General features: G+C 32.6%; 1 protein-coding gene and 2 long non-coding RNA genes across 3 annotated transcripts; 1 reads left to right on the top strand and 2 right to left on the bottom strand.

Moving 5' to 3' along the window:
* Positions 1-4,730: 4,730 nt before the first annotated feature.
* On the bottom strand, positions 4,731-9,086 carry LOC132758441 (uncharacterized). The gene is made up of 4 exons (XR_009629574.1): positions 8,946-9,086; positions 7,399-7,476; positions 6,964-7,023; positions 4,731-4,819 (listed from the first exon to the last, which is right to left on the bottom strand). It is a non-coding gene; the product is annotated as an uncharacterized LOC132758441 (long non-coding RNA).
* A 129-nt stretch (positions 9,087-9,215) lies between these two features.
* Positions 9,216-13,851, bottom strand: LOC132758442 (uncharacterized). Its single transcript, XR_009629575.1, has 3 exons — positions 13,769-13,851; positions 10,948-11,061; positions 9,216-9,350 (listed from the first exon to the last, which is right to left on the bottom strand). It is a non-coding gene; the product is annotated as an uncharacterized LOC132758442 (long non-coding RNA).
* Positions 13,852-21,524: 7,673 nt separating this feature from the next.
* On the top strand, positions 21,525-27,119 carry LOC132758443 (acetylcholine receptor subunit delta-like). The gene is made up of 2 exons (XM_060750117.1): positions 21,525-21,838; positions 25,757-27,119. The coding sequence occupies exons 1-2, from the start codon at positions 21,677-21,679 to the stop codon at positions 26,855-26,857; spliced, it is 1,263 nt and encodes a 420-aa protein (XP_060606100.1). The 5' UTR covers positions 21,525-21,676; the 3' UTR covers positions 26,858-27,119.
* The last annotated feature ends 312 nt before the right edge of the window (positions 27,120-27,431 follow it).

Genomic DNA, 27,431 nt, shown 5'->3' with positions numbered 1-27,431 from the left:
ATGATGAAAAATGAAAGCACAAGTTATCGAAACAGCAAAAATATTTTTCAACGTCCTCAAAGTTTTATAAGTTTATTGTTATACAATATTTGTAGCCATGATATTTTGTGCCAATTTGTATTTGAAAGATTTATTTTGTCTGTTACCCTCCCCCCCCCCCCCACTTCGTCTTTGATTTATCTGCAAAAAAAAAAGAATAAAATTTAACACTGGGTTTTGTTTCTTATACAAAGTGCATGTTGGGTTAACCCTTAAATAATTCACTCTGGTAATTGGCTTAAAGTTAGTACTGGTAGAAATTGTGAACGTAATTAATACCATTGTTTGCCAATTTATTACCAATTAAATATAAGATGATGAATGAATAAAAATATCCACAAAATGTTTTGAAAGTTTAAACTGTTTACAATCACTTTGAAAAAGACAAAGTGTTTAAAGGTGTTTTCTTGCCTTTGGGTTCTAACATGAAAACTATGGATTTTGAAATTTAAGAATACACCAAGTCAAAAGTATGAAAATATTTAAAAAAAAATGATTCATTTTTAAATTTAAAGCATTTAAGTTGAACATCAAAGTAAGATCATCGTGAATTTAATATAAGGGTTATTAGATATGTATTTAAGAGAATTATATTTATATTTTTAAAATAGAATACATAAGCAGTCAACCTATTATTCCTATCTCTTTCTTATGTAGGAGTGTCAGTGGTTACCTCATCTCTGACTATTTCCTCTCTGCCATCGGCAAAAGCATCCTGATGACCAAGCAAGCATTCATCTTGAATAAAAAGAAACTTTTAATGATAATTAATATATATATAAGGTGTAGCAAACAATTTTTATATTACTGGCTACTCAATGTTGCGGGTTCGAATTCCGTCCGGGATTTTGGATTATTTCAGCTAGTTAAATGGAAGGTCAGGTGTGCTAGCTAGACACACATTCGTCAATTATTTCAGACACATGCGGGTTGTTTCCTTCACCAGTTAAGCATGAAAGTCAACATATGAGTCAATTCAGATTTTAACAAAACCATCACAAGCAAAGGAACGACTTAAATGATTTCGTATCTTTTTTATTTTGCCAAGTTCCATGTTTAATTGTTCATCGGATCCTTTCAGTTCTTTTCGCAAACCTCTCGTTCTTATATAAATTTAACTGTCTCCTTTTTGGTTTTTGTTCCCTTTTTACTTAAGAGTTAATAAATTTTTTTTGCATAGCAAGATAACTTACTTACGTGCCATCTGGCCCGCCGCTACTGCCCCAATGCACCATCAATATTTTTTTTTTTAAAACCTCTGCTGCTTCTAAAAATGACGAGCATCACAGACATGTTTTAATCTCTTTTGAATTAACGAAAACGTAAAATGAAGTTAACTGCAAACAACTTCAGATTATTGTGATAATCGAAACGAATAAAATAGTGCCCTCAGTAATCTATTTTAAAAATTGTTTTTTACTTGTATTATATTATGAATTATTTGCTAAATTTGCGGAACAATTAATTTATGAACTCTGTTAGATTTTTACTCTAAGTCAACACTAAATACACTGAAAAATCTAAAACTTACCACATTTTCGGCTGACATCTGGAGCTAAATCGTGATCAGTTTCTTGTTCTTGTTTCTTTTGTTCTGGCAAAATTGGTATTATAAAAGTCTTTAAAAGTTAAATTTCTCTTTAAATACCAATCATAAAGATGAGCACGTAACACGTAAATCATAATTCACGAAACGAATAATAAATGTTGTATAACAAATTTAGTACTACAACATGTATTTGTAACAGATACCTAATGTGTACAGTGCGTTACTTGTTTTCAGTTGGACATGTACGAGTACAAAAGCAAAGAATTGATGTTACTTGACCTCACTATGAGACCAAAGAACTCGATATCCATCTTTATATGCATTGTTTATTTTTATAATAATGTATTGTACTTGTTTTTATTAAGTAGAACAAATAATAAGATAATAAAAAAATGGAAATAATACCAGATTTACATACCTACATGATTATGAATTTTGGTCGCAAATACTTCACCGCATTCGCCCCCAATGAAAACCTTTATCTTGTCAATAAATCCATAAAAAACATATAAAACAATTTGATATCAAACTTTGAGTTTTGGCATTCAGTCAATTTGTACAGATTGCATATATTGCACACTATTTCTATTCCTTATAAAACTGTACACAACTCGGGATGTGAGTGGACGAATGGTTAAGTTCAAAACACTTACCGCCCACCGCTTAAGGTTCGAGCCGTGCAAGCGTCTTTGTATTCTTCAAGAGAGCTAGCTTACAAAACGTCGATGGTTCTACTCAAGTGCCTGTTCGTGCCTGAAATAACACACGGGAGCACCCGAGTTTTTTTCCTCCACGAATTATACGAAACATCGTGTTGGTGCGACACTCATATTGATCATGAAAAAATATGGCCATTCTTTTTTGTATGATTAAAGAAAATCTTTTAAGAATCAGGTTTCTTTCTTTAAAATAATAATAAATATTATTTGTTATCCGTTCATTAAGTGAATTCGGAAACTTGTTTAACAATGTTGTATGTCTTGCCATTAACTAACAGAAAACCGAAGATAAGAAAAGAAAAAAAAAGAGAAAAAAATCAGATACCTAAGATAAATATATCGTCTGGCCAGGAGTTAATGCAATGTCTATTAGTTTTATAGGTGTACAAGAATGTATATATGGATAGGGCAGTGCTACGTTAACAGCACGCAGCTCGCTCTACAAGAAACACTGAAAAGGCACACTAAGAGGAAAAGTTTCAACAACAAAGAATTTAAATTGTCCTTACTAAATACAATACACAATACTTCAACACCTTTATTTATATAATCAATAATGATAGGGTCGTCAATAAAAGCTTTTTGAGCATTTGTATATAATTTATTTGTCGAACCTCCAACTTCGTGTGACCAATGCCAAGGGTATCTTCGTTCAAGATCTTCCAGTGCTTCGGTATGTCCAATCTCTTTTGTTGTCCCTTCTCCTGGACCCCAATTCAAAAGATAACTTAAAGGTTTTTTCCCTTTTCCCTCAAAGTCCCGTTTGAACAATGCTTCCATGAGTCTATTAGATATATGATCATCATCAATTCATATTATCGCAATAGATTTATGAATTAAAAGTTGTTTGAAGACGTACGTTATAGTTTCTATACAGATATATAGGCATAATGAAAACTGGGTGTAGAATATGTATCTAAAAATATGATAAAAGAAACATTTTAACAGAGAACTAGAACTAGAAATGTGTGCAGAAGACATGGCTGCCCCAACGTTCTACTGTTTTTCACGAAAAAATCTGTACAATTACTAGTGCATATTAACATAGCAGGTACACAAGACAAAACTTCGGTGATTATCAATAAACTTACATAAAAATACACGCGGTAACACTCGTTCACAGCTATTCTTATATAGTTATAGCCCACAAGCTATAGTGATCGGTTGCGGCCATTTCAAACCCGCGAGAAATTGTATTGATATATAACATAATGTCAGCGGCAACTTACAAAATTTTATGCCGAAATCGTAAACAATATCGATATAATTCTTAAACGGAGTTGGCGGCTGATTTTGGTCTGCACTGTTCGCATTGACAGATTCGTTTAATGATAAAATGTCAAAAAGCACATGAAATAAAATGATCCATTATTTTCTATGATTGCGTTATCCTTGAATATTAGATTGCTACATTCCAGGTTATAATGAGAAGGAAAATATGAAAGATACACAATCAAAAGGCTGTCAAATTATGAATTAATACACCTGTTACTATATATAGAAACAAAATCGCCTATGATTTCAACTGATTATGAGTGTCAGGTGACATATTATGAGTTTGCGACCCGGGGCCCAGGACAAGTTATGAGCCCGCTGAACATGTGCACGTGCACTAACTGAAACAATGACGTCACATTTTACGTCAAGAAACAGTTAACTTTAAAAGTGAAAGTAGGTTTTAAGCATGAATCGCTAGATTTTATTATGAGAGCTTAAGCGTATTTCGTAAACACGCAGTTTTATCCCTATTAAAACTTTAAGAAATGATACGACAAATTCATTCCGAAAAAACGAAATATAGATTCTACAGTAGTGTACTTTGAACATACAAAAAGTAAACAACTCTATGGTTGTTACTGTACTGTACAGTACGGTAGAAATGCAGACAGGAATTTCAACGAAAGAAATTCAAAAGTATTTTTTTAGAATAATTCTATAATTAGATCTACAATAGATCTATGTATTAAATACATTCATACACAGCAGAGTTGGGTTGGCAGGTGATAATCGACCCTGAAATAAATTATGCTTTAATGATAAACATTATATAACGGGTACCATACTATTTCTAAACTACTTGCTACTTAGTGTTGAGAGTTCGGTCACGTCAGGGTCATTGGATTCTTTCAGATACATTAATGGAAGGTCACCTTTATGCAGAATATTAGAAACAAGCGCGCACTGTCCTCCACCAGTAAAGCTTGAAAGTCAATATATAAGTGTGATTTAAAATTTAACAAAACCATCACGAGTAAAATAACGACTTAAATGAGCTGATTTTATTTTAGATAAAATATGAATTTATTATGCTACTCAGTTACATGCTGATCGGACCTTATCAGTTCTTTTCGCAATTTTTTGTTGTTACTACATGTACGATTTATAACCATCTTTTTATTTTGTTTTGTTTTTCTTGTAAATTATTTACATTGCAGAATTGTTTACTTACGGGCATCTGCGACCGCTACTGTTAATGCACCCAATAATATTTTTGCGTCCGGTTCTTCTTTGGCTGAAATGGAACGTTTTCTAAATTTCTTAACTGAAATCATATTACTACCATATTGAAAACAATAGTTAAATGACGGCAAATGATGTTCTCTCTGTAACTTTGTACAGTTAAATACAACTCAAATTTAACTTGCTCTTTGCTTTGCCATGTAATATAGAACTCACCCAGAACAGACCGTATGTTGTTATAATAATTGAAAAGGAAGTTACATTGTTTTCTTAATCATGTCATTCGCTAAATTGTTTCATTACCACTGAATTATAGTATTATATTTAGTATTATTGTCTAATGCATTTTCATGACGTCATGTCGCAGTAAGCAAGGTCAAAGTTCAAAATAAATGCATTTTTATGAAAGCTTTTAATCGACCTTTACAAATTCAGTTAGCAATGACGGTTATTTTTCTGAGACGGTAACACAAGCCATATGTTTCATACAAGTGCAAGAAATATAATAACACATATTGCTTGTCCATATTTATCACATAAAAGTATCAAAATTGATTGGTCAAATCATTGTGGAATAAGGATTTTTCCAATTAAAAGGAGCATTTAAAATAGATCCTTTGGAACTCGGCAACAAATTGGGTTGTTTTTTTCTAGTTACAAACAGTAACAATTCTGTAAATCCAAAATTCATTCATATTATGAGAAACAATCTAGAAGCAAATGCAGAAGTTGCATTTATACAACATATTGAACTAATTAGTTAGACAATCTTGTCGACATATGTTCTTTAATGTCTGCTTTAAGGTGGAACATGGTAATATATCTTTAATGAATGGTCAAACCAAGAGTCAAGGCATATGATTGTAAATGTTATCCTATTATATAAGTTTCTAAAATATATCAATGTCAGCAATCTTTATGAAGGTGCAGCATACTCAACAAATCGCTCGATTCCTTTAAAAGTATCACTAACACACAAGGCAATCGATGGCATTTTCAAAAATGACAAATAAAGTGTCATACGTTTAGATTTTTCACAAAACTTATCCAAAGTTTCTTACTTGTTTGGCGCCAATTATTAAAGCTTGATGTTTAACACCTTCACCTACATTCGGAGAGTCAAACATACATATAAAGATACCAAAAATGCTTATTATCGGGTAAAACCCCAATTCTACATACAAACATGAAAAATTACAATGACAGAGAAATATCAAAAGTTTTCAGTACATTAAAAACACCATGCCTGAGTAATGAATTAATTTGATCTGGACCATCATTCGAATATGTCCGCTCCCCCCTAATTTTGTTTTATATGTATATACAATACGAGATCATGGTTTGATATCAACATTTTTTATTCATCATAAAATGTATACTACATCACATAGAGCTTTATTAACATTTTCTTTTCAAGCAATGTTTCATTAGAATATTCAAATAATACATTTCTATTGTTTTTATTATAAAATCTGGAAATGCTTCTAGAAAATGTTTCCATTGAAGACCTATCCTCTTTAACCATTTTCTGTCTGTAAGATTATGTAACTTCTAAATAACAAATGTTTAATCCCTTTTGAATGAATGAATGAATGAATGAATTAATAAGTAAAAAGGTAATGTGCAACAACTTCAGATTGTTGTGTTCTTTAACGATAATATTTCAATTTATTATATACTTATAAATGAAATATTGAGAAATATTGATGAAATAAAGCGCGTATTTTACTTTTCCGTATTTTCACTGTAAAAATTTATTTTTCACTGCAGTGAAACATATTTTCCGTATTTTCACTGGTGTCTTGCCGGACTACTTTCTTTTAAATTCTGCCAGTACACAAAATTTAAGGGAAAGTCTTTCAAATTTTATCGCAAAAAAAGTGAAAAATGTATATAATAAACAGAAAATTCAAGTTTTTTCTATAATTACATGATTTATTTTCATCTTGTGGCATGAAAATTACCATATTTCACTCGTGGCTACCGCCACTCATGAAATATTTATTTTCATACCACTCGATGAAAATAAATCATGTATTTATAGAAAAACTTGAATATCCTCTATATAATATAGTGCCTCAATAAATATATTTGAAATTGTTTTTTACCTGTATTATGTTATGAAATATGTCATTTAAATTGAGACAATTAACTTATAAACTCAACAATAAAGACACTGTACAACGTAAAACTTACCACGTTTGCGGCTGACCTCTGTAGCTAAATCTGGATCAGTATGTTGTTCTTTCTTGTGTTCTGGCAATATTGGTATGATAAAACTATTAAAGAGTTCAATTTCTATTTAACACACAGTCACAGTGTTTATGATAAGCACGTAAAACGTAAATCATAATTCACGTTACGAACAATAAATGTTCTATAACAAATTTAGCATTATTTGTAACGGACTACCTAACGTGCAGTAAAGTACGTTATATTTGTTTTCAGGTGAACGTGTACGAGAACAACAGCAAAGAATTGAAGTCACGTGACCTCACACAAAGACGAAAAACTCACTATCCACCTGTATATGCATTGTTTATCAAATGTTTTGTATTTGTTTTTTTTATTAAACAAAACAAAAAAAAGAAGAAATAAAATGAGAAAGGAAAGAATACCAGATTTACATACCCACAAGACCACAAAATGTTTTTATAAATAATTCGCCGCATTCGCCCCCAACGAAATCCTTAATGTGGTGAACTAAAGCTGAAAAATATATATAAATATTTGATTTTATAATTTGAATTTTGTCATTCAGTAAATACGTACAGCTTGCATATATTGCAAAATATTTCTTTTTATTAAAACTCTTTACCCGAGACGTAAGTGGCGGAGTGGTTACGTTCGTTGACTTCAAACCACTTTCAAACAACAAAGAATTTAAATTTTGCTTACTATATACAAATACAAACAATTCCTTAAAATCATCATTAATAACTTCATTATGAATAGGGCCAGCAACAATAGCTAAGGCATATTAAGTTTTTGAACAATAATATAACAATAGTATATTTGTTGCACCTCCAATGACATTAACGCCGCTTGGTTATGAGGAGTAGATAACGATTGCCCCATTGACGATTCGTGCCAATTTTTTACAATAATTTAAAACGTCCTTTAGGTTAATATCATAATTAATAAATGATAAGATTAAATGTTTCTTTTGGTATGATTGTAAAATAAATTGTTCTCTGTATCTAAATTCAAAAGCAGAAATGGATCATTTTAACTGTTAGGTTATCAATGAAAAACTGATAACGATTCGTCCAAATCCAGTGACGATTCGCCCCACTTCAATAATCATTATGACACCATGTTAATAAATCTCTTAAAAAGAATAAATCTGTAGAAAATTTTGAATTGTTAAAAACTAAACGACGAGTATATAAAAAAGCTAAAAGAAAAGCACGGCCTGGAAAACTAAGAAAAAAACGACAAATTAAAAACAAAAACAAAAATTAAAGCTGGAGATATTTCTAAAGAACACTTTTTCAATCATTTTAAAACATTATTTGCGGAAAATAGTGCTTTCATTTATAATAAAGTTGAGAATGAATTGAACACAAAAAAGCTTAGATGAATATGTTATTGAACAACTTGATAAAGAATTAATTATTGAAGAGATAAATGCCTACCTTAAATGAATTTTTTATATATTTAATGAAAAATAAGCATGAAACTGTTAATAGATTATCAAAATATATCTGCTATGCAAATGCATTACGTGATAGAACGAATGATTGATTGTTTTCAAATACTGATATTGGTATATATGGCATACTGTTATTTACAAAGAATATATTGAAATACAATGTATATGTGTTCTTTACAATATAAAATGTTATTGTAAAAAATATTTGTATTCAGTTACATACTTTTCTCATATATTTTTTGTAACCGTCATTCTGTTTATGGCGACGGACATTGAAAAATGTGTATGCCTTTTGAAATAAAATCTTGAATCTTGATATCTTGGAAATCTCTTAATCAACTGCTATCTAGAAAAAAAGTATACCAAATCAATTAAAAAATACCCAAACCATAAATATTTTTCAATGCAAATGAATTAAAAAAATAATACAAGTTTGGACAACGACACTAAATTGGGCAAATCGTCACTAAAGTGTGGTGAATCGTTATGGGGGAATTGTCATTGGGGCGAATCGTTATATTACTTCTATGAGACGTTTCTCCATTTTCGTTTGACCAAGGCGTTTCCCTTTCAAAATCTGCCAGTGCCTGGATTGTTCCTCTTTCTAGTGTTGCCCCTTCTGGATCCCTCTTCTTAAAGTAAGGTACTTTCCCTTTCCCCTCATAGTCCTTCATAATCTTTCCCTTTTCCCTCATAGTCCTTCTTCGTTATATAAGGCACTTTCCCTTTTCCCTCATAGTCCTTCTTCGTTATATAAGGCACTTTCCCTTTCCCCTCATAGTCCTTCTTCGTTATATAAGGCACTTTCCCTTTCCCCTCATAGTCCTTCTTCATAATATAAGGTACTTTCCCTTTCCCCTCATAGTCCTTCTTCATTAGGTTAGGTACATTATCATAGTAGTCCCGTCCGAACAATGCTTCCATAAGTCTATTAGATATATAAATATCATCAGTTAATATTCTCGCAATAGACTTATAAATTAAGTGTTTAATACGTTACAGTTTTCATACAAATATAAAGGCAGAATGAAAACTGGGTGAAGAATATGTATCTAAAAATACGATAATAGAAACATTTAAACTGAAAACTAGAAATGTGTGCATAGGACAATGCCACATCTAAAATGCTTGCTTGCCTGGCATAACTGTGTTGATCTTCAAAAACCTTACGTCAAAAACACATGCTCACTCGTTGACAGCTGTTCTTAGAAAGTTTCATGCCTCTTGCTATGGTGGCCGGTTGCGGCCATTTCAAACCACGAGAAATTTAAAATATGTCGCAGGCAGCTTAGAAGCACGCAGGATTTTATGCCGAAACCGTACAAAATGTCGCGGGAACGTATTTTCCGGCATAAAAAGTCAAGGCCTAATGCTCAAACGTTTTACAAGGTATGCATCAAATATTGCAATTATAATGGCCGCCAAAAAAATTGACTTTTTTACGACAGAAGTGTGGTAGAAAAAACACGAGAGTTTCTATAAGCCGCGACGTTTTATAGAACTTCGATACAAAGTCTGGTAAATTCAATGTGTGTGTTTGGGTTTGTTTACCCTTGCCACCGGAAAGAGACCATATGGGCGAGCATGGTAAGTTCAAAAGTGACCCTCGACATTTTATAAACTGACGGTAGATTTTCTCGCAGCTTTAACGTGGACGCTACCGGCCACCATATCTAGAAGATATACTGGTATTTCTGGACTTAAACGCGAAACACGTCTATAATAGATACATTTGCGTCAAAACATCTGGAGAACTATTATCAGATTTATCGATCTAGCAATTGACAGGATTCTAAACATCTTATTGTGTGCTAAATCAGGAGATTTTGGGGTGGGGTGTCAAATACATTGCGCCAAATACGGTCTGTCTACATTACATAACCGCGTAAAAGCTTATCTGATGGACGGTCAAGGATAAAATTAAATCTGCACCCATCCTCTTCAAATTCAAACATTGTAAAGAACTATTACACAGAGGATAACAACTCCATCATCCGTGTTATAGTTCCTCCCTCGTGTCATAGTCTCTTGACAATGCCGTGTACATGTATGTGAAACTATAGCGTACGCCATCAAATCAATTTACGTCTAAACTCGCGTTTTTTCTTTCTTTTTCTTATGAAAATTCAAACGTTTGAGTAACTAAACTATCATTGTCAAGTGAATAACGGAATGACGTTAGGTATTCCAACCGACTTACAATCTTTAGATTATAGAGTGTCAAATAAACCGTACTTTAGTAATTATGTGGTAGAAATATTAAGAAAAACAGCACATGTTGCAGATTCAGCCTTGGTTTACAAATACCTTCCGAAATGGCACATGGATTAGGATAACTTTCACAATACATGCAATAGATATTTGTTATTAGTTTATATATTTGAAAAGAAAAACCTAATTATTATTATTCTCTGCTGGTTTGTTTTAGCCTCGGTAATGAAACAACTATATTCAAAGCTTCGGTAAAATTGCAAGTGCATGCACTAAACAACACGAATTAGTTAAACATCAAAGTTTTGACTTACAACTTTCGTATAATATCAGGGTGATCCATATTTCCCCCTTGTGCCATGACAACACACAATGCCAAACACGCAAGCATCTTTAGATCAATAAACATATTTGATGTTTTCAACGACCTATAAAAGAAAATACAATTCATATTTATATACAGTGTATGCATAGAAATGAATGTAAACTTCTACAAAGTTGTATCGGCAATCTCGATTACATAAATTTGTCGGCAATCTTGAAAACATCATTGTGTCGGCAATCTCGATTAATAAAATAACGTTGGCACTATCAACCGTAAAATGGTGTCGGCAGACTTAATTACATAATGGTGTCTGCAATCTCGTTCAAATAATAATATCTGCACTAACGACTACATAATGGTGTCTTTAATATCGATTACATAATGGAATACATAACGGTGTCGGCAATCATGATAACATAATGATAAGGGGCGTCCATGTCCGAGTGGTTAGGGTCGTTGACTTCAAACCTCTTGCCCATCACCGCTGTGGGTGCGAAACCCGGCAGGGATTTTGTATTCCTTCATGTGAGGAAGCCATCCAGCTAGCTTACGGAACGTCGGTGGTTCTACTCAGGTGCCCGTTCGTGCCTATAATAATGCACGGAAGGGCACCTGAGGTCTTCCTCCACCAGTAAAGCTGGAACGTCGCAAAATGACTTATACTGTGTCGGTGTGACGTAATACCCAACAAGAAAACAAACATATTGATGTCGGCAATCACAACTACATAATAGTGTCTGCGATGTCGATAACATAATGGTGTCGGCAATTTCGATTACAAAATGGTGTCAGCACACTCGATAACAAAATGGTGTCTGCACACTCGATTACAAAATGGTGTCGGCACTCTCAATTACATAATGGTGTCGGCAATCTCGATTACCAAAATGTGTCTGCACACTCGATTACAAAATGGTGTCGGCACACTCGATTAAAAAATTGCAATCTCGTTGCATTATGGTGTCGACTGTATCAGTTTACTTAATGTTGTTGACGATTACAGACGAGGTTTAAAGTTTCATTTTGTCAACTTTAACTGCAGAATTGTTTAACTATTCTTTGTTCATTTATTACGTAATAATGATAGTTTATCTATATCATTTGATTTATTTAATTAATTATTTATTTATTTTTGTGGTGGTGATTTTTTTATTCAATTTTCAGTTCTTAATAAAATGATTGTGCAAGTTCTATCAACCAAAGTTAAGAGACGAAGAATAAAGAAGACTATGACGTGTGCCGGAGTTAAGTAAGAACCTGTTTTAAAAGTACATTATTAAGTCACCTGATATGCCAGACAGATGTTTAATTTTCCATTCTGATTATATCTTCCAAACTACAAAAATCAAAATCCAGTTTGTGATAAAATCTTAAATATTCATATATTATAAAAACACCGTAAAATGTTATAGAAAAAAACACTTTTAAAGATAGTTTAACCCCATAATGTAGAGATGTGCACGTTACGCCAAAATCTGATATATCCCTAACTGTAATATGAAATATTAGCATTTTGATATGGCACCTACGGTTAAGGGATGTTACCAACGGTTGACAGATGTTACAAAGTAAAGTGAATTAATACATTTGTTATTGTAAATTGTAACAAGTTTAACATCATGAATATTACGTGACCCAATATGAGTTAGCGACTCGGGGCCGAAAGAATCATAATCATATCGTCGTCCTGCTGACCACAATCTCTCGGGGTAAAGCCGATTATTATCCTTCGGCCCTAGTCTGTTGTGTATAAACATGTTAATAATTTGTCTCAATGAGGCTTCAAGCAATGAATAACATATGTTATGAAAGCAATTTAAACTTATAATTTTCTAAAAGTAAATTAAAGAAAATATATAATAAGCAGGTTAATTGCATGTCTTTATCTTCAAAAGTTAAAACAAAAATATAAAAAATAAGTCGTTTGAACATTTACTGTTTAAGATTTTGATAGGCCCCATAGATTCAATTGTACAGCTAAAACCGTCGAAGGGTTAAAGTAAATCAATATCATAAGCCTTGATTAAATCTAAGCTTGTCAAGTATTAAAGAAATAGTTTTTTTTTCCTTAAAAAATGTCAAATGAAACAAGACATATTTTTATTCACATAACAATAGAGGCTTACTTATGCAAGGTAATACAATGTTTTTAAATCTACATTTGTTTCTTTGACATAAACAAGCTATCTATCTACATTTTTCTCAGATATAAAACTTGGGGCTAGCATATATTCCGGTCCCTTTTCACTTTAACGCTTGAGGATAAAATATCCAAGTTACTTACAAAATTTGTTCTTTTATTACGCTTGAGGCTTAAAAATATACAGTATATGCATATTTACATTAATTCCCTCTTACATTTACAAGCGTCATAACATTTGTTTCGTTTAAAAACTTTTGAATATTTTACTGGTCAAAATATAACGATGAATCAACAGCTTTTAATTGACATTATGCTCATTTTTTTCATTGTCAAGTTCAAGTAAATTAACTTATTGACTCTTACAATGATGTTTGACCAACAGTTGATATTGGAATATGTTTAAGAGAAAAATATAAAATTGCCGGAAATATATAATATAAAAAAAGATATTTGTAGCTCTTAACCCGTATTGACATATCCAAAAAAGATTTACCCATAATCCTATACAATTTCACTATTAAATCCATTCTTATCTTTTTAATTTTTATTTGCAATTTTAAGTGATCTCGTGATTTATAACTCACTAATGAGATTTTAAAAGCAATGACAGAAAATAAATAATTTAAATAAAATAAATAAAATCGATGTGTATAAGATAGTAACATACCAGCGCTATAGATCAGCTTCTGTCGTCAGCAAGATTTATCTGGGACACCCACTGATGCCGTATTTATATATAACCTGTATTTTGCGTCATATTGTACCAACAGTGCGTCTATGTTTTACGCATAAATGGACAGAGCCTTGTAAAGCAATTAGCAAAAGAAAAAGCATCAAAACACGAGGCTATCTGATTTGTACGAGGAGGCGTAGAATAGATTTAAGATGACAAAACGGCCTTAATATATTTGATTATAGACTGCTGGCCTAGATGAAGTTATTTTGCAATATTTAGATTACAATTGTATTACAGTAAGAAATCATTGTATCATAGGCCCGTACTTACACTCACACTCATTGAGTAAATCCTATATAATTGCCTAACGGTCAAGACAGTCCTCAACCTTTCAGTAAAGTTGCATTCAGATTACAAAGTAAGTGTCGAGTATACTTTTCTATTGAAAAAGTGTTAGAGTTAAATCTTAAACCAACCAATACATGCATACACAGTGCATTAACTGGAGTACCTGCACCTCAGAGCATAGTTTACTTATTGTGACGGCAGAGAAAGTGATAACGATAGAAAAAGTTATATTCAACGTACTTTTTTCTGGGGTTTCTTTATATTGTGACAAGAGTGAACGTGTTTATATTTTTGCCTATGATACAAAAGGGAAAGAACATCAAAACACCCGTTAATCTGATTTAGTATGGTGTGCCTGTAATTGGAAGCATATCTTCCAGGTTTGGCATCCAGAACTGAACAAAACATTATAATACAAAATTTAACAAATTTGCTATCAAAAACAGACTGTATGTTAAACACACATTGTCAACTCTAGCTGTTCGGGTCATATAATTTATACAAACAACTGTTCACATAGGGACATATAATAATATAATAATATAACCTGTTACAAGGCTTTATTACATACAGTTTACATGTACATGGTTGTAATCATATATGACCCGGGTCCCTAGGCGAGGTTAAATTGTAATCAGCCGTACATACATGGTTATATAAACTTCAAATTCTTCATAAAGAATCCAGCTTTAATGCTGCATATATTTTTTAAACTGCGAATAAAGTTAAAAATGAATTAACAAATATTTACAGTGTATGTGTTCGTTACGATTGTCCAATGAAAAAAGGCATTACAAACGTGCATTATTACAAAATGTGTGGCACTATGCCATAGAGAAAAAATAAAACGCACTGCTTGTGTTTATTTCTGATGTATTTCTGATTTACTTTCTCCATACATTTTATTTTAAACCCAATAACTTAGCTTTTATAATCAAATAATTTAATGTATAACAAATTTACTTAATATACAATGATCAGTGCTACCATGCTATCTAAGCGGTAGTACCTGGGTACACCGTTTTATGTATTTTCAACACTTTTTTAGTAAGCAACATCTTATGTTAAAGTGGTTAAGATCAGAAATATTTCCGAAAACTATCTAAAGATAATGCACATGGCGGCAATTTCACACTTATTTGCACATTTAGATTTTACTTGTTAACACTCATCTAGAATGAAAAAAAAATCGTTCTTCATTTCGATTTATGAAAATATTTTTACCTTTATATATTTAGAATGAAATCTGAGCCAAAAATACAAGTATTTCATCACAGCAATTAATATCGTCACTGAGTAGTGAGGTAATTTAAATATCGTCGTTTGGTTACTGTTACAGTAAAGAGATAAGAAAAGTTCAAAGTTCAAATACTCTGTTGTTTCATGGACAACCTGCTGGAAACTTTAGATTTTAACCGTGCATACGCATTTGCAAGACGGTCCATTTGGTCGACCTTTACACAACTCCTCCCATTAATCTCATATGGCGCCATTTGGCGTTGATTTTGCTTATCACAAACTTCAAGCAACACCATGAGTTAAAACCGCCTCACCTGCTCGAGCCAAGAGATGCATAGTCTCCAGTAATGTGAATCCATTTGGTCGCCTCCTACGATTACGATGGGATAAACGGTGGCTGCAATATTGATGCCTGAATCCTTGATTATATAAGTTTAGATAATATTCTCCACAGCAATATAAGGCTCAAAGCTGTACCACAAGAAAAGTAATAGCAAAACGCCCCAAGTAAAACTGTTGCTTTTTGGACGGGCGATGTAATATTTCTGTATATAAAGTGTATAAAAACACTATTTTGTATATAAATTGCATAAATTATCGTCAAAATACACAATTTTGTTGATCCAACCGTTTAAACACAATTTGTCTGATTCCAATGCAGATTCAATTTTGTACAAGTTTGGTGGGTCTTCTTTGCACAATATAAATGCCAAAGCCCATTCCAAAGAAATATGTCCGGGAGATTTCCGCATGGCATGGTCGTTATTTTGGACTAGAATTTATTATTTCTGTATATAAATTGTATAGTTTTTCGGAAAATTCCCAGACCATTCCAGAGCACTCCAGAGCATTTTCCAGAGCTAACCGTTTAAACACCATTTCTCTGATACAATGCGGATCGATTTTGCACAGGTTTGGATGGTCTTCTTTGCACAATATAAGGCTCAATGCCCTAACCCAAGAAATATGTCCGTTAGATCGGTTACCCACTCTAGATAATGTAGTATGTACGGAATTTACCTTGGGTAACCGACTATGTCTGTCTTGAAGACAATGGGCAAAAGGAAAACATTTTTCATAACGATGATATTAAAGATTATTTAGTTTCTTCATTTCTGAAAAAAAGCCCTTCTAATGGCAATATTTTAGTTCAGAAAAATGTCCATAACTCATAAACCATAAAAAAAGAGTTTCTTGATACAAAAGGGAAAGAACATCAAAATCTGATTTAGTATAGGGGTGTTCTACCGCCCCCCCCTCCTCCTCGTACAAATCAGATAGCCTCTTGTTTTGTACAATATAAGACTCAAGGCCCTAACCCAAGAAATATGTCCGTTAGATCGGTTACTCACTCTAGATAATGTAGTATGTACGGAATATACCTTGGGTAACCGACTACATATGTCTGTCTTGAAGACAATGTGTTTTGATTTGTAAAATGGCGGGTTTTGGGGTAGGGCTCATACGCACAACTTAGGCCTGTATATTAATTAAGTAATGAATTAATAAAGTACGGCATGGTAATGCAGCCACAATGTGCGCATGGCATATACGTCAGATATTTACATTGTAAGATTTTAAATCTGATTGAATGTTATACTAATTAAACAGGATCTTGATTTTTTTTTCCTTTCTTTTTATTTTGCTTGAAAATGAATACTGCAGATGTGAATACATAATATGATTCGACTAAGTGATTCAAAAATTATAGGAATAAATTTGCAACTAAAATTGCTTGAAGTACCAGCCTGCAACCAAAATGCACTGGAACAAGATATTCTCATGCGATACATCCACAATGTTTATCGTGAAAATATAATTTTCTTTGATGTATAAATTATGTAAATAATGATCAACATATTGATAGTAACAAGAAGCGATATGTCATAGTTATAACTAACACCCAATATCAAATCATTTAACATTTTATCAGAATAACAAAAACAAATGTGTGACGACAATTAGACAATTACAAAACAGTACAGCAATAAATAAAATTTATCTCTAAAATAGACAAAAATAGATAGAAAACAAACAAAACAACTACAACAAGTTGTAATTATAAATAGAAATTAAAAGATAATTTGTAATAACGTTTGGACGGCATATTACGTATAACGTGTAAAAACATTGTTCTCGTGTATGTCAAGTCGATATCCATAGTATCATTATATATGTTAAAAAAATCTATTTGTGAAATTCAGATTTGTGAAAGAAAGAACCGTTCTAGATTTCTGATAATTTTATTTTTTAAATAAGTACTAATTCTGCTGTTCCTTATTTAGATTTGAATAAGGAATCAGGAACTAGTTCCCTATTCCTTATTCGAAAAAGGAATAAGGAACTGATTCATTATTCGGAAAAGGAATAAGGAATAGGGAACTAACTTTATGTACATCTGAAAAAGACATCAGCACTGTCAAAGCCATAGTTGATGAAGAAGCAAGATATATCATGGAGGAAATAAGTGGCATATCGAGCCTTAGTGTGTCATGTGTGTTTTCCATCTTGAAAGAAAAGTTTAAGTTATGGAAAGTGTGTGCCCGTTGGAAACCGCATTTGCTAACTTCTGACTATAAAAGGAAGCGGGTTGAAAAAGTCTCGGCCATATTGACTAGGTTCAAAGATTGACTTAGGAGAAGCGTTATAAGAGACTGAGTTAAGTACACTCTGTTTTGACAGAGATGGAATAGTGGCCCGTGTCGTTGTACCTGAGAGGGCTAGCGTCACTGGAATTTTTAACCATAACCATATTGAGGTTTTGCTACATTCCGCTTACAGTCCTGTCCTCCCTCCTTGTGACTTTTGGTTGAATCTATGCAACAAATATTGCCTTCACGGTCGCCGCTTCGAAACCCGTAGTGTCGCCGGAAACGCTCTCTACCAGTTAATACCCAAAGAAAAGTATGACAAATGCTTTTTCGGAATGGATTCTAATGCTGGAAAAGTGTGTAGAGGTTCATTGTTAATAATTTGAAGGAATCTACTAATCATTTTTCACAGGTATGACTTATTAAAAAAAACGCGCTGCCGTAGCCACCAATCAAAATATGCCCCTTGTATATGTTAATTATAAAATGTCTTTATTTCAGATGTGTGATAACAGACTTGTGCTTGAAGTAAATAATAATAATAAGGATGATGATGATGATGCCTATCATATATTTATTTTCTTTTTAATTCCACCGTTCAGTGACTGATATAACCATCAATCAACAACTATACATAAGAACATAACATACGATTACTAAACATATATTATATACACAAAGAACATATCATACGTAATAATAACAACAACAATAATAATAATAATGATATATATTTTTTAATTCTAATGTATTGCATAAACTATGATGTTTGGGTTGATAAATAAACTGAATATCATAATGAAATCATTTTGTCGCTAGCAACACTATAATAAAGTTGGAGCGACAGACATTGTCACGTTACCCCTTATATATACGTACGTGTCCAACCCTCTTACTTAAACTCTGTATTTAAATCTGCATTCTATATTGCGGTATTTCCCTATACATGTATTTTATGTCGGGGAAATGTAAACATAACTTCATTTACTCCTCTATCCATTCTCTTGCCGCCTGCATTTTCGTGTGCTTTTTGTTTGTTTATTTTGTTTGTTGTTGTTTTATTCCTCCTTAAATGAAACTTCCAAATTTATAATAATCAAGTCTATTTTTAACCAGTTGAATTTAAAAACTATATCTATTATAATTTATGTGTACAAAGTTATATAATTATTTTTCCGTTTTGTATTGTATATTCCATCAACATTTAGCTCACTTTCGAAAATAAATAATCTAATATTTTTATTTAGTTACATTACTTATGCAAATTTTTATTTTCTTGACTAAGGGAACATTGGCTTTTGTATAATATATATATGTACATTATTTGTACTCACTTTTATTTCCTTGACTGACCGAAGCAGCAAGGGTTTTAGTATAATCTTCACATTATTCATGCACACTTTTATTTTCTTGACTAACTGAGGCAGCAAGGGATCTTGTATAATCTTTACATTACTTGTGCACACTTTCCTTATGTGACTTAGGCAGCAAAGATTTTTGTATGATCTTTATATTACTTATGCACACTAACCTTGAGTAACTAAGGGTTTGTGTATAATCGTAACATTACGTATGCACATTTTCTTTTAGTGACTAAGGCAGCAATGGATTTTTTACAATATTTACATTACGTATGCAAACTTTATTTCCTGAACTGACTGAGGCAGTAACGGTTTTTGTATAATCTTTACATTAATTATGCACACTTCTTTTTCCTTGACTCACTTAGGCAGCAAGGGTTTTTAAAAATCTTTACATTACTAATGCATACTTTTATTTTCTTGATTGACTGTTGCAAAAAGAGTTTTTTGTATACCATTTACATTCCTTTTGCAATATTTTATTCCCTTGTCTAAGACAGTAAGGGTTTGTGTATAATCTTTACATTTCTAATTCCCTCTTTAATTGCCTTGACTAAGGCAGCAATGTTTTTTTATTATATTTTTTACATTATTCATGCACACTTTTACTTCCTTACTGGCTGAGGCAGCAAGGATTTGTGTATAATCTTTTCATTATGCATGCACACTTTAAGGGTTTTTGTATATTTTTTACATTACTAAGGCACACTTGTATTTCCTTGACTGACTTATGCAGCAAGGATTTGTGTATAATCTCTACATTACTAATGCACACTTTTATTCCATTGAATGACTGAGGAAGCACGGTTTTTCGATTTAATCTTAACATTACTTATGCACACTTTTATTCCCTTCACTGACCCAAGCAACAAGGGTTTTTTTTGTATACTTTTTACATTATTCATGCAAACATTTATTTCCTCGACTGATTGAGGCAGCAAGGGTTCGCGTATTATCTTTACATTACTTATGTACACTTTTATGTACTTGATTTACTGAGGCAGCAAGTGTATTTGTATTATCTTTACCTGGCATATAACTGCGACGTTAATCCCATGAGTTTGTTGGTCTGGAGCCACAATAGCTTGTGTTTGACTGCTCTTATATATGGCAAATTGATTTCCAAGTTAAGACATAAAAAATTCCCACATGTTAACTGTTATCCATTATCGGCTTAAAATTAAAGGCCATTAACAACGTATACAATGCGTTGTTTTATTTTTTTGTGTCTTACACGCTGTACAAACTCATTGGATTTACTTATGAGAAACACGACGGCCATAAATGAATTTTATCATAAAATATTTTATGGACAAGCTGTTTCAATAGCATTTATATATTCTTTCTTTTCCTTTTGTTTTTCATTTCGGGAATAAGATCTTTCCGTATCATAGTAAATCAAGCGCATGCGCAATACACTTTTGTTTCGAGAACAAAGGAAACAAAGCAAAAATTTCACTCAGCTAGTTAAATATGTTTATAGTATACTCGTATATAGTTTGACCTCCTCCTCCCTTACCAACCATCCACTATCGAAAATTAGTAGTGGGATTATACAATTTCATTTACTTTGGATATTTTGTAATACAGTATTTTATGTATGTTGTATTTTTGTTTTTACTATGTATCACATTGAAATTCATGTGTATAAAGTTCTTTTTATTCTTGTATTTCTTTATAATTTGGCATATTACCATTTTGTAGTCATAATAATAATTTTTTTTGTGTTTATCTGGCTACATATTTGTAGTAAAAGTTCATAAGTATTTTTAAAGGATGTAGCCCTACATCAGGTGGTACTAGACACAAGATAAAAGGGCACAGGTTTCCAGACTATGGTTTTTCCTGGGCGAGTCGACCGTGAGTTTGAAAATATTTTATAATCAGCGGTTCATCTTATATATTTGTTTAGGTGGTTTGTTGTCCACTTTTTGTCATATATTATAAGGTTGCTACAATTATTTTCTATTTGAAACAACATTTGAAGTTTTGTTTAATCATTTTCGGGGCGAATTGGTTCCCAGCCAAGACAAAAAAATTCTACATGTAAAATGTTATCCATTTATCGGCTTAAAATTAATGCCCATTAACATTGGTTCCCCACTTAAGACATAAAATATTTCTACATGTTAAATGTTATAAATTTATCGGCTTAAAATTAAAGCCCATTAACAGGTTAAATAAACTATTTTGAACGGATTGTAACAATATGTATATGTCTAACAAATACGGGAGTCCATTGTCAAATCTAAAGTTAAACCATCGGTTTTACTTTTTTCAGTAAAAAATGTAACTCTATATCAAAACCATTTATGGATAAATCTTAATAATATATAAACTAAAAATAAAAAATCAGTAAGATGGAAAAGTTTCACGTGATATTGTCGGCTATATTTTTATTTTACAACAGTTGTGACTGTTATAAATATAAGGAAGCAAAGATACTTCGTGAGTACTTATTTGATGCTACGAGATATGACGAATCTATACGACCGGTGATAGACAGCTCAACAGTAACAAAGGTATTAAATGTTTTGATTATTGTATGCACTCTTTGCAATCAAAACATAGGCGACGAATTTCATTGGCGTCCGGGCCGGTGCGCGACGCCCATTATGGAAGGAAATTAGATATTGTGAAAGGGCAATTGCAACTTCTCGGGCCTTTTCGTTGGTCATTATAGCCGATCATTCCGATTGGTATGAGGGTGTTTGAATATCTAAAATGACATGTGGCGATATTAACAATGAATATCGAACTGAATAATTTCACAATGCAAACATTTTCAAATGAAATTGTATCTGTCATTTAATCACGCTATTCGTTTTTTTATTAATCATTTAGTACACAGTGAGTTATTATGTATGTTGTTGTTGTACCTATAAATAGAATGATGACCTTAACATTGTGAAAGTCCGAAAATCTATTTATAGAAGTAGTTTTATTTTAACGAAACGGTCATTTGTGTCTTGCTATAGTTATAAATAACGAACTGAAGAAATTTTGCAGGAAATGAAATGCAAACATATTCAAAATATTAATTGCATTTTTTAAGTAGGCCATTTTTTTACGAATTGTAATATGATTGTATTATCATTTTGAAATTATCTTTTCCGTAGGTTCTTTCCGGTTTTCTTTTTACGGCCCTGATTGCACTAATGACATTTTTACCATGAATATTTATATAGACCTAGTTCAAAACTTTAAATGTCGCTTTTATTTTGAGGTTAAGTCTAGCAGTAGTATACATGTACTATAAACCTATTCGCTGTTTAAATCTCTTTAGCTAAAATCGACCATGATTTACCGGATTTTTGCTGTTGCACATTTTGTTTGAATGCAATCGATTTTATGGTAGTTTGAGTTGAATGTTGATTTGCCGAATATTGTGACATTTTAACAACAGACACTTCCGTCTGCAATTTTAACAATAGTTGTTACTGGTCTGTGATACGCAGGCTTCATAACCTCTGATCCCCTTTCAAAATTCCATTTTATTTAGTTCCGCCCATTGTTTTCTCGTTTAGGGCACACGCTTTTTATTACTTGGGGACCATACGCCGCTTTTCATGGAATGGCACGGAAGTGTCACATTGAAGGTTCCATGATAACCGCCGTATGAACACATCTGCGGATGTTTCTAAATTCTAAATTTTACTATTTCACGTTAAAATGTTGAATTCTGCTTAAGCCGGTGCTAGGGGGCGTGGACGGTAACTTGCACTTTCCAGTACCGTCCATGAACAGGCTCAATCAAACCGAGCCTGCAACATTTTCAATTTTGCCGTGTTGGGCTTTCTTTAGGGATTCTGTATTTATCTATTTTATGATCACATCCGTGTTATTTGTGCCGTGTGGCGCTGTAAAAAGTCTCCCCGTACATTTAATCAATGATGTTATATTTTCGATCCTTGAAGATCGTTCAGCACGACATAATTGTTGTGCTTGTGGTATTTTTAGTTTCAACTTTTCGGCATTTTCTAGTTGGGTGGTTCCAATATTCCTACTTGAATAATGTTGAATCACCCTTAGGATATGTTGCCTGCTTTTTAAATTTGTCTTTTGACGTCTTATCTGTGATACGCAGGCTTCATAACCTCTGATCCCCTTTCAAAATTCCATTTTATTTAGTTCCGCCCATTGTTTTCTCGTTTAGGGCACACGCTTTTTATTACTTGGGGACCATACGCCGCTTTTCATGGAATGGCACGGAAGTGTCACATTGAAGGTTCCATTATAACCGCCGTATGAACACATCTGCGGATGTTTCTAAATTCTAAATTTTACTATTTCACGTTAAAATGTTGAATTCTGCTTAAGCCGGTGCTAGGGGGCGTGGACGGTAACTTGCACTTTCCAGTACCGTCCATGAACAGGCTCAATCAAACCGAGCCTGCAACATTTTCAATTTTGCCGTGTTGGGCTTTCTTTAGGGATTCTGTATTTATCTATTTTATGATCACATCCGTGTTATTTGTGCCGTGTGGCGGCTGTAAAAAGTCTCCCCGTACATTTAATCAATGATGTTATATTTTCGATCCTTGAAGATCGTTCAGCACGACATAATTGTTGTGCTTGTGGTATTTTTAGTTTCAACTTTTCGGCATTTTCTAGTTGGGTGGTTCCAATATTCCTACTTGAATAATGTTGAATCACCCTTAGGATATGTTGCCTGCTTTTTAAATTTGTCTTTTGACGTCTTATCTGTGATACGCAGGCTTCATAACCTCTGATCCCCTTTCAAAATTCCATTTTATTTAGTTCCGCCCATTGTTTTCTCGTTTAGGGCACACGCTTTTTATTACTTGGGGACCATACGCCGCTTTTCATGGAATGGCACGGAAGTGTCACATTGAAGGTTCCATGATAACCGCCGTATGAACACATCTGCGGATGTTTCTAAATTCTAAATTTTACTATTTCACGTTAAAATGTTGAATTCTGCTTAAGCCGGTGCTAGGGGGCGTGGACGGTAACTTGCACTTTCCAGTACCGTCCATGAACAGGCTCAATCAAACCGAGCCTGCAACATTTTCAATTTTGCCGTGTTGGGCTTTCTTTAGGGATTCTGTATTTATCTATTTGTTGATAGGAATGTAAACACACTGGTGGGTCAGACGAAGTGTTTGAAGTTATTCATTTTAAAATAGTAGATTGGCCTCCCAATAAATCAATTAACAGACTTTGTTCATTTTGACTAGTATTTTGTATGTTCCAAAGAAAATACCACATGAACTTGAAATTCTATCAAATAACCAATATTAATGATAATATCCAAAATTCCCCCTGTATAGTATAAATAAATTTTTATCATATGGGGGTATATTTTGGATATTATCATTAATATTGGTAGAATTTCAAGTTCCTGTGGAAAAATCATTTAATATTTATAATCTCTAGTTCATGATGTACAATGTCTTTCGTCCGCCTTTTCATAAATGATATACAATTCTGGTTAAAACCAAATAACCATAGAAAAGTTTATTAGAAAATCTGGTCATCAGATGTCTACTGGTTCATCTAGGTCATCTTCACTTGCTGCATTTCTTGTTGAACGCCCTTTGATGCCTTGCATCAATGCTTTTTTGTTTTTTATTAGAATGCAAAAATCTTACCACGGATAGAAACAAATTGAATTTTGATTATTATTTTTGAAATAGTTCGTTTCATTTTGTGTGAATATCATACTTAATCGTCTCTGTGTAGAAAGAATATTGTAAGATGACATGTATGAGTTATATACTATTAACCTCGTCAACGTTTTGCATTGTGTTATTTACCTTTTTAACAAGTATTGTATATTGAGTGACAAAATAAAATCTTGAAATCTTGAAATTTTTAACAGGCACTTAATATTTTCTACAACGTATATCTTACATTAAACAATCAATGCCAGTATACAATGTCATTATTATCATGAGTTTAAGGTATTCATCTACTAGCCAGGCAACTTATGATTTAAAAAAATGTTCATTTTAACGCACGACTTACAAGTAATTATTTTAATAAATATTTATTACCGTTGATTATATTGAAACTGATAATATATTTATAAACAAACTCATAACGAACTTAACAATTTTTGTTTGTTTTGTTTATATAATCTGATAAAAAATATCCTGCATACGTTTCTATATTCCATAAAAAACTACTTCTTACGACCGTGTATTAATTTTATATAGAACTATTTTTACGGGAGTTTATTGATTTCATAATTGTCGTCGAAATCAAAATGACGATCTATTCGTTGAAATGATTTGGTTTGGTGGAACATGTAAATGAATGGTAGAAGAACATGCCCCATCCTTTAAAGAATCACCCCAGAGGTGACTGTTCTTCTGTTAACACGCAGCAACGCTTATTATTCAATCGACGCATTTACTATGACATACTCTAACAAAAGATAGCTGTATACTAATCAATTTATTGTTTACTTTCAGATAACTGTTTCTCAGTTTCTTCAAGGGATTTATGGTATTGACGTAATGACTGGATATATGTGTACCTATTCCGTCATAACTATGACATGGTTGGACGAACTATTGACGTGGAACAGTTCTGATTACGGTGGTATAACAAAACTCACGTTACAGCCAGGAACATGCTGGACACCACAACTCATACACACATATTCTGATTTTTGCAAAGGTAACCAAGCCGAGGGAATTTCTGAATCTGCAAATATAACACTGACAAATGATGGTACGGTTTCTATGTATTATAGTGCATTACTTGAGGCTAAATGCGCTATTGACATGAAACTGTTTCCGTTTGATGAACACATCTGTTGGAATCAATTCTATTCAACAAAATATACAGCAGACGAACTTAAAATTCACTTTAACGAAAGGAGCATTCATGACAAACAAAATTACAGAGAAAATCCAGAGTGGGGGCTTCATTCTGAGGGTCAATTTGTGTACGACTTCAACGATAATTTGTCGTCATTACCCATGTCATATGCAGCAACTCATATGACTCTGAAAAGGAGACCTAGCTTCATCATCATTAACAGTTTTGCTCCAGCTTGGCTTGTGTCAATTCTGATACTTTTAACGCCCTTAGTTCCACCTGATTCTGAAAGACTTTCCCTCGCAATAACAACCTATCTTGCCATGGTGTTCATGAATGTTTATTTTGTTTCCGAGATTCCAAGAAATTCCATTGAAATTCCTTTAATATCAACAATTATACTTGCTTTTAGTGCCATCTCTACATTTGGTATTATTTGGAGTATTTTCATAGTTTGCTTGTCAAAAACGTCAACCAAGAAATCTCAAGTTCCTGATCTTATAAGAAAACTATTGTGCATATCTATCAAGGAGAATAAGCAGAGAGATAAAAATATTTCTGTTAAGAATGTTGAAAAAATGGAAAAGTCAGTTGACGAAAGAATAACCAAGTTTACCGGAAATGACGTTGTTGATAACACAGGATGGTACGACGTGTCAAGATTCCTCGATAAAATCTACTTTGTAACTTCAATTCTAACTGTAGTCGTAACTTCTTTTACCATTTCTAGAAACACCAACACAGAGTGAAAATAACATTTTTCTTTATAATATATTATCAACTATGCGACGTTATCTTTAAAACGGCCATCAGCTTTTGTGAAGGTTGAAAATTTTTAATTTTTAGATGTATCGTTTTATATATTGTTAACAAACCAAAAGAATTTAGGTAGAAAATGAAATTTGCGAATCCCTGAATACATCTAATCCACTGGTCCACTCTCTTTACGTATATATGTAAAGTCGACAATTCGGTTTCCACATTTTCTACGTATAAAAACGACACTGAAAAATAGCTCTAGGGAAGAAAGCTTTAACAGTGATACGATATATTTTTCCAAGAAAAAAAATGAAAAACCTATTTTGAAACAACACGGCATTTTTTTTTCTAACAAAAAAGTAAAAGCTGAAAGCCGCTTTAAAATGACTATATAAAAGCATTATTGTCAAAATTAAGCTAAAAAGAGATAATGAAAGAACATGACACTCGCAAAAGTTTTGGATCACCACATAGGCCAAAGGAACCACATAGGCTCAGGATAGCCAGAGACACTACAAAAACGCGTGGTAGCAAAATGCGCCACACTTGCTTTGAGTAGCAATA

This window comes from Ruditapes philippinarum, unplaced genomic scaffold (assembly GCF_026571515.1).
Source record: "Ruditapes philippinarum isolate M1 unplaced genomic scaffold, ASM2657151v2 ctg12794_1_1_1_1, whole genome shotgun sequence".
Taxonomy (NCBI): domain Eukaryota; kingdom Metazoa; phylum Mollusca; class Bivalvia; order Venerida; family Veneridae; genus Ruditapes; species Ruditapes philippinarum.
Note: the sequence above shows the minus strand (reverse complement) of the source record. Positions and strands in the feature narration are given on the sequence as shown.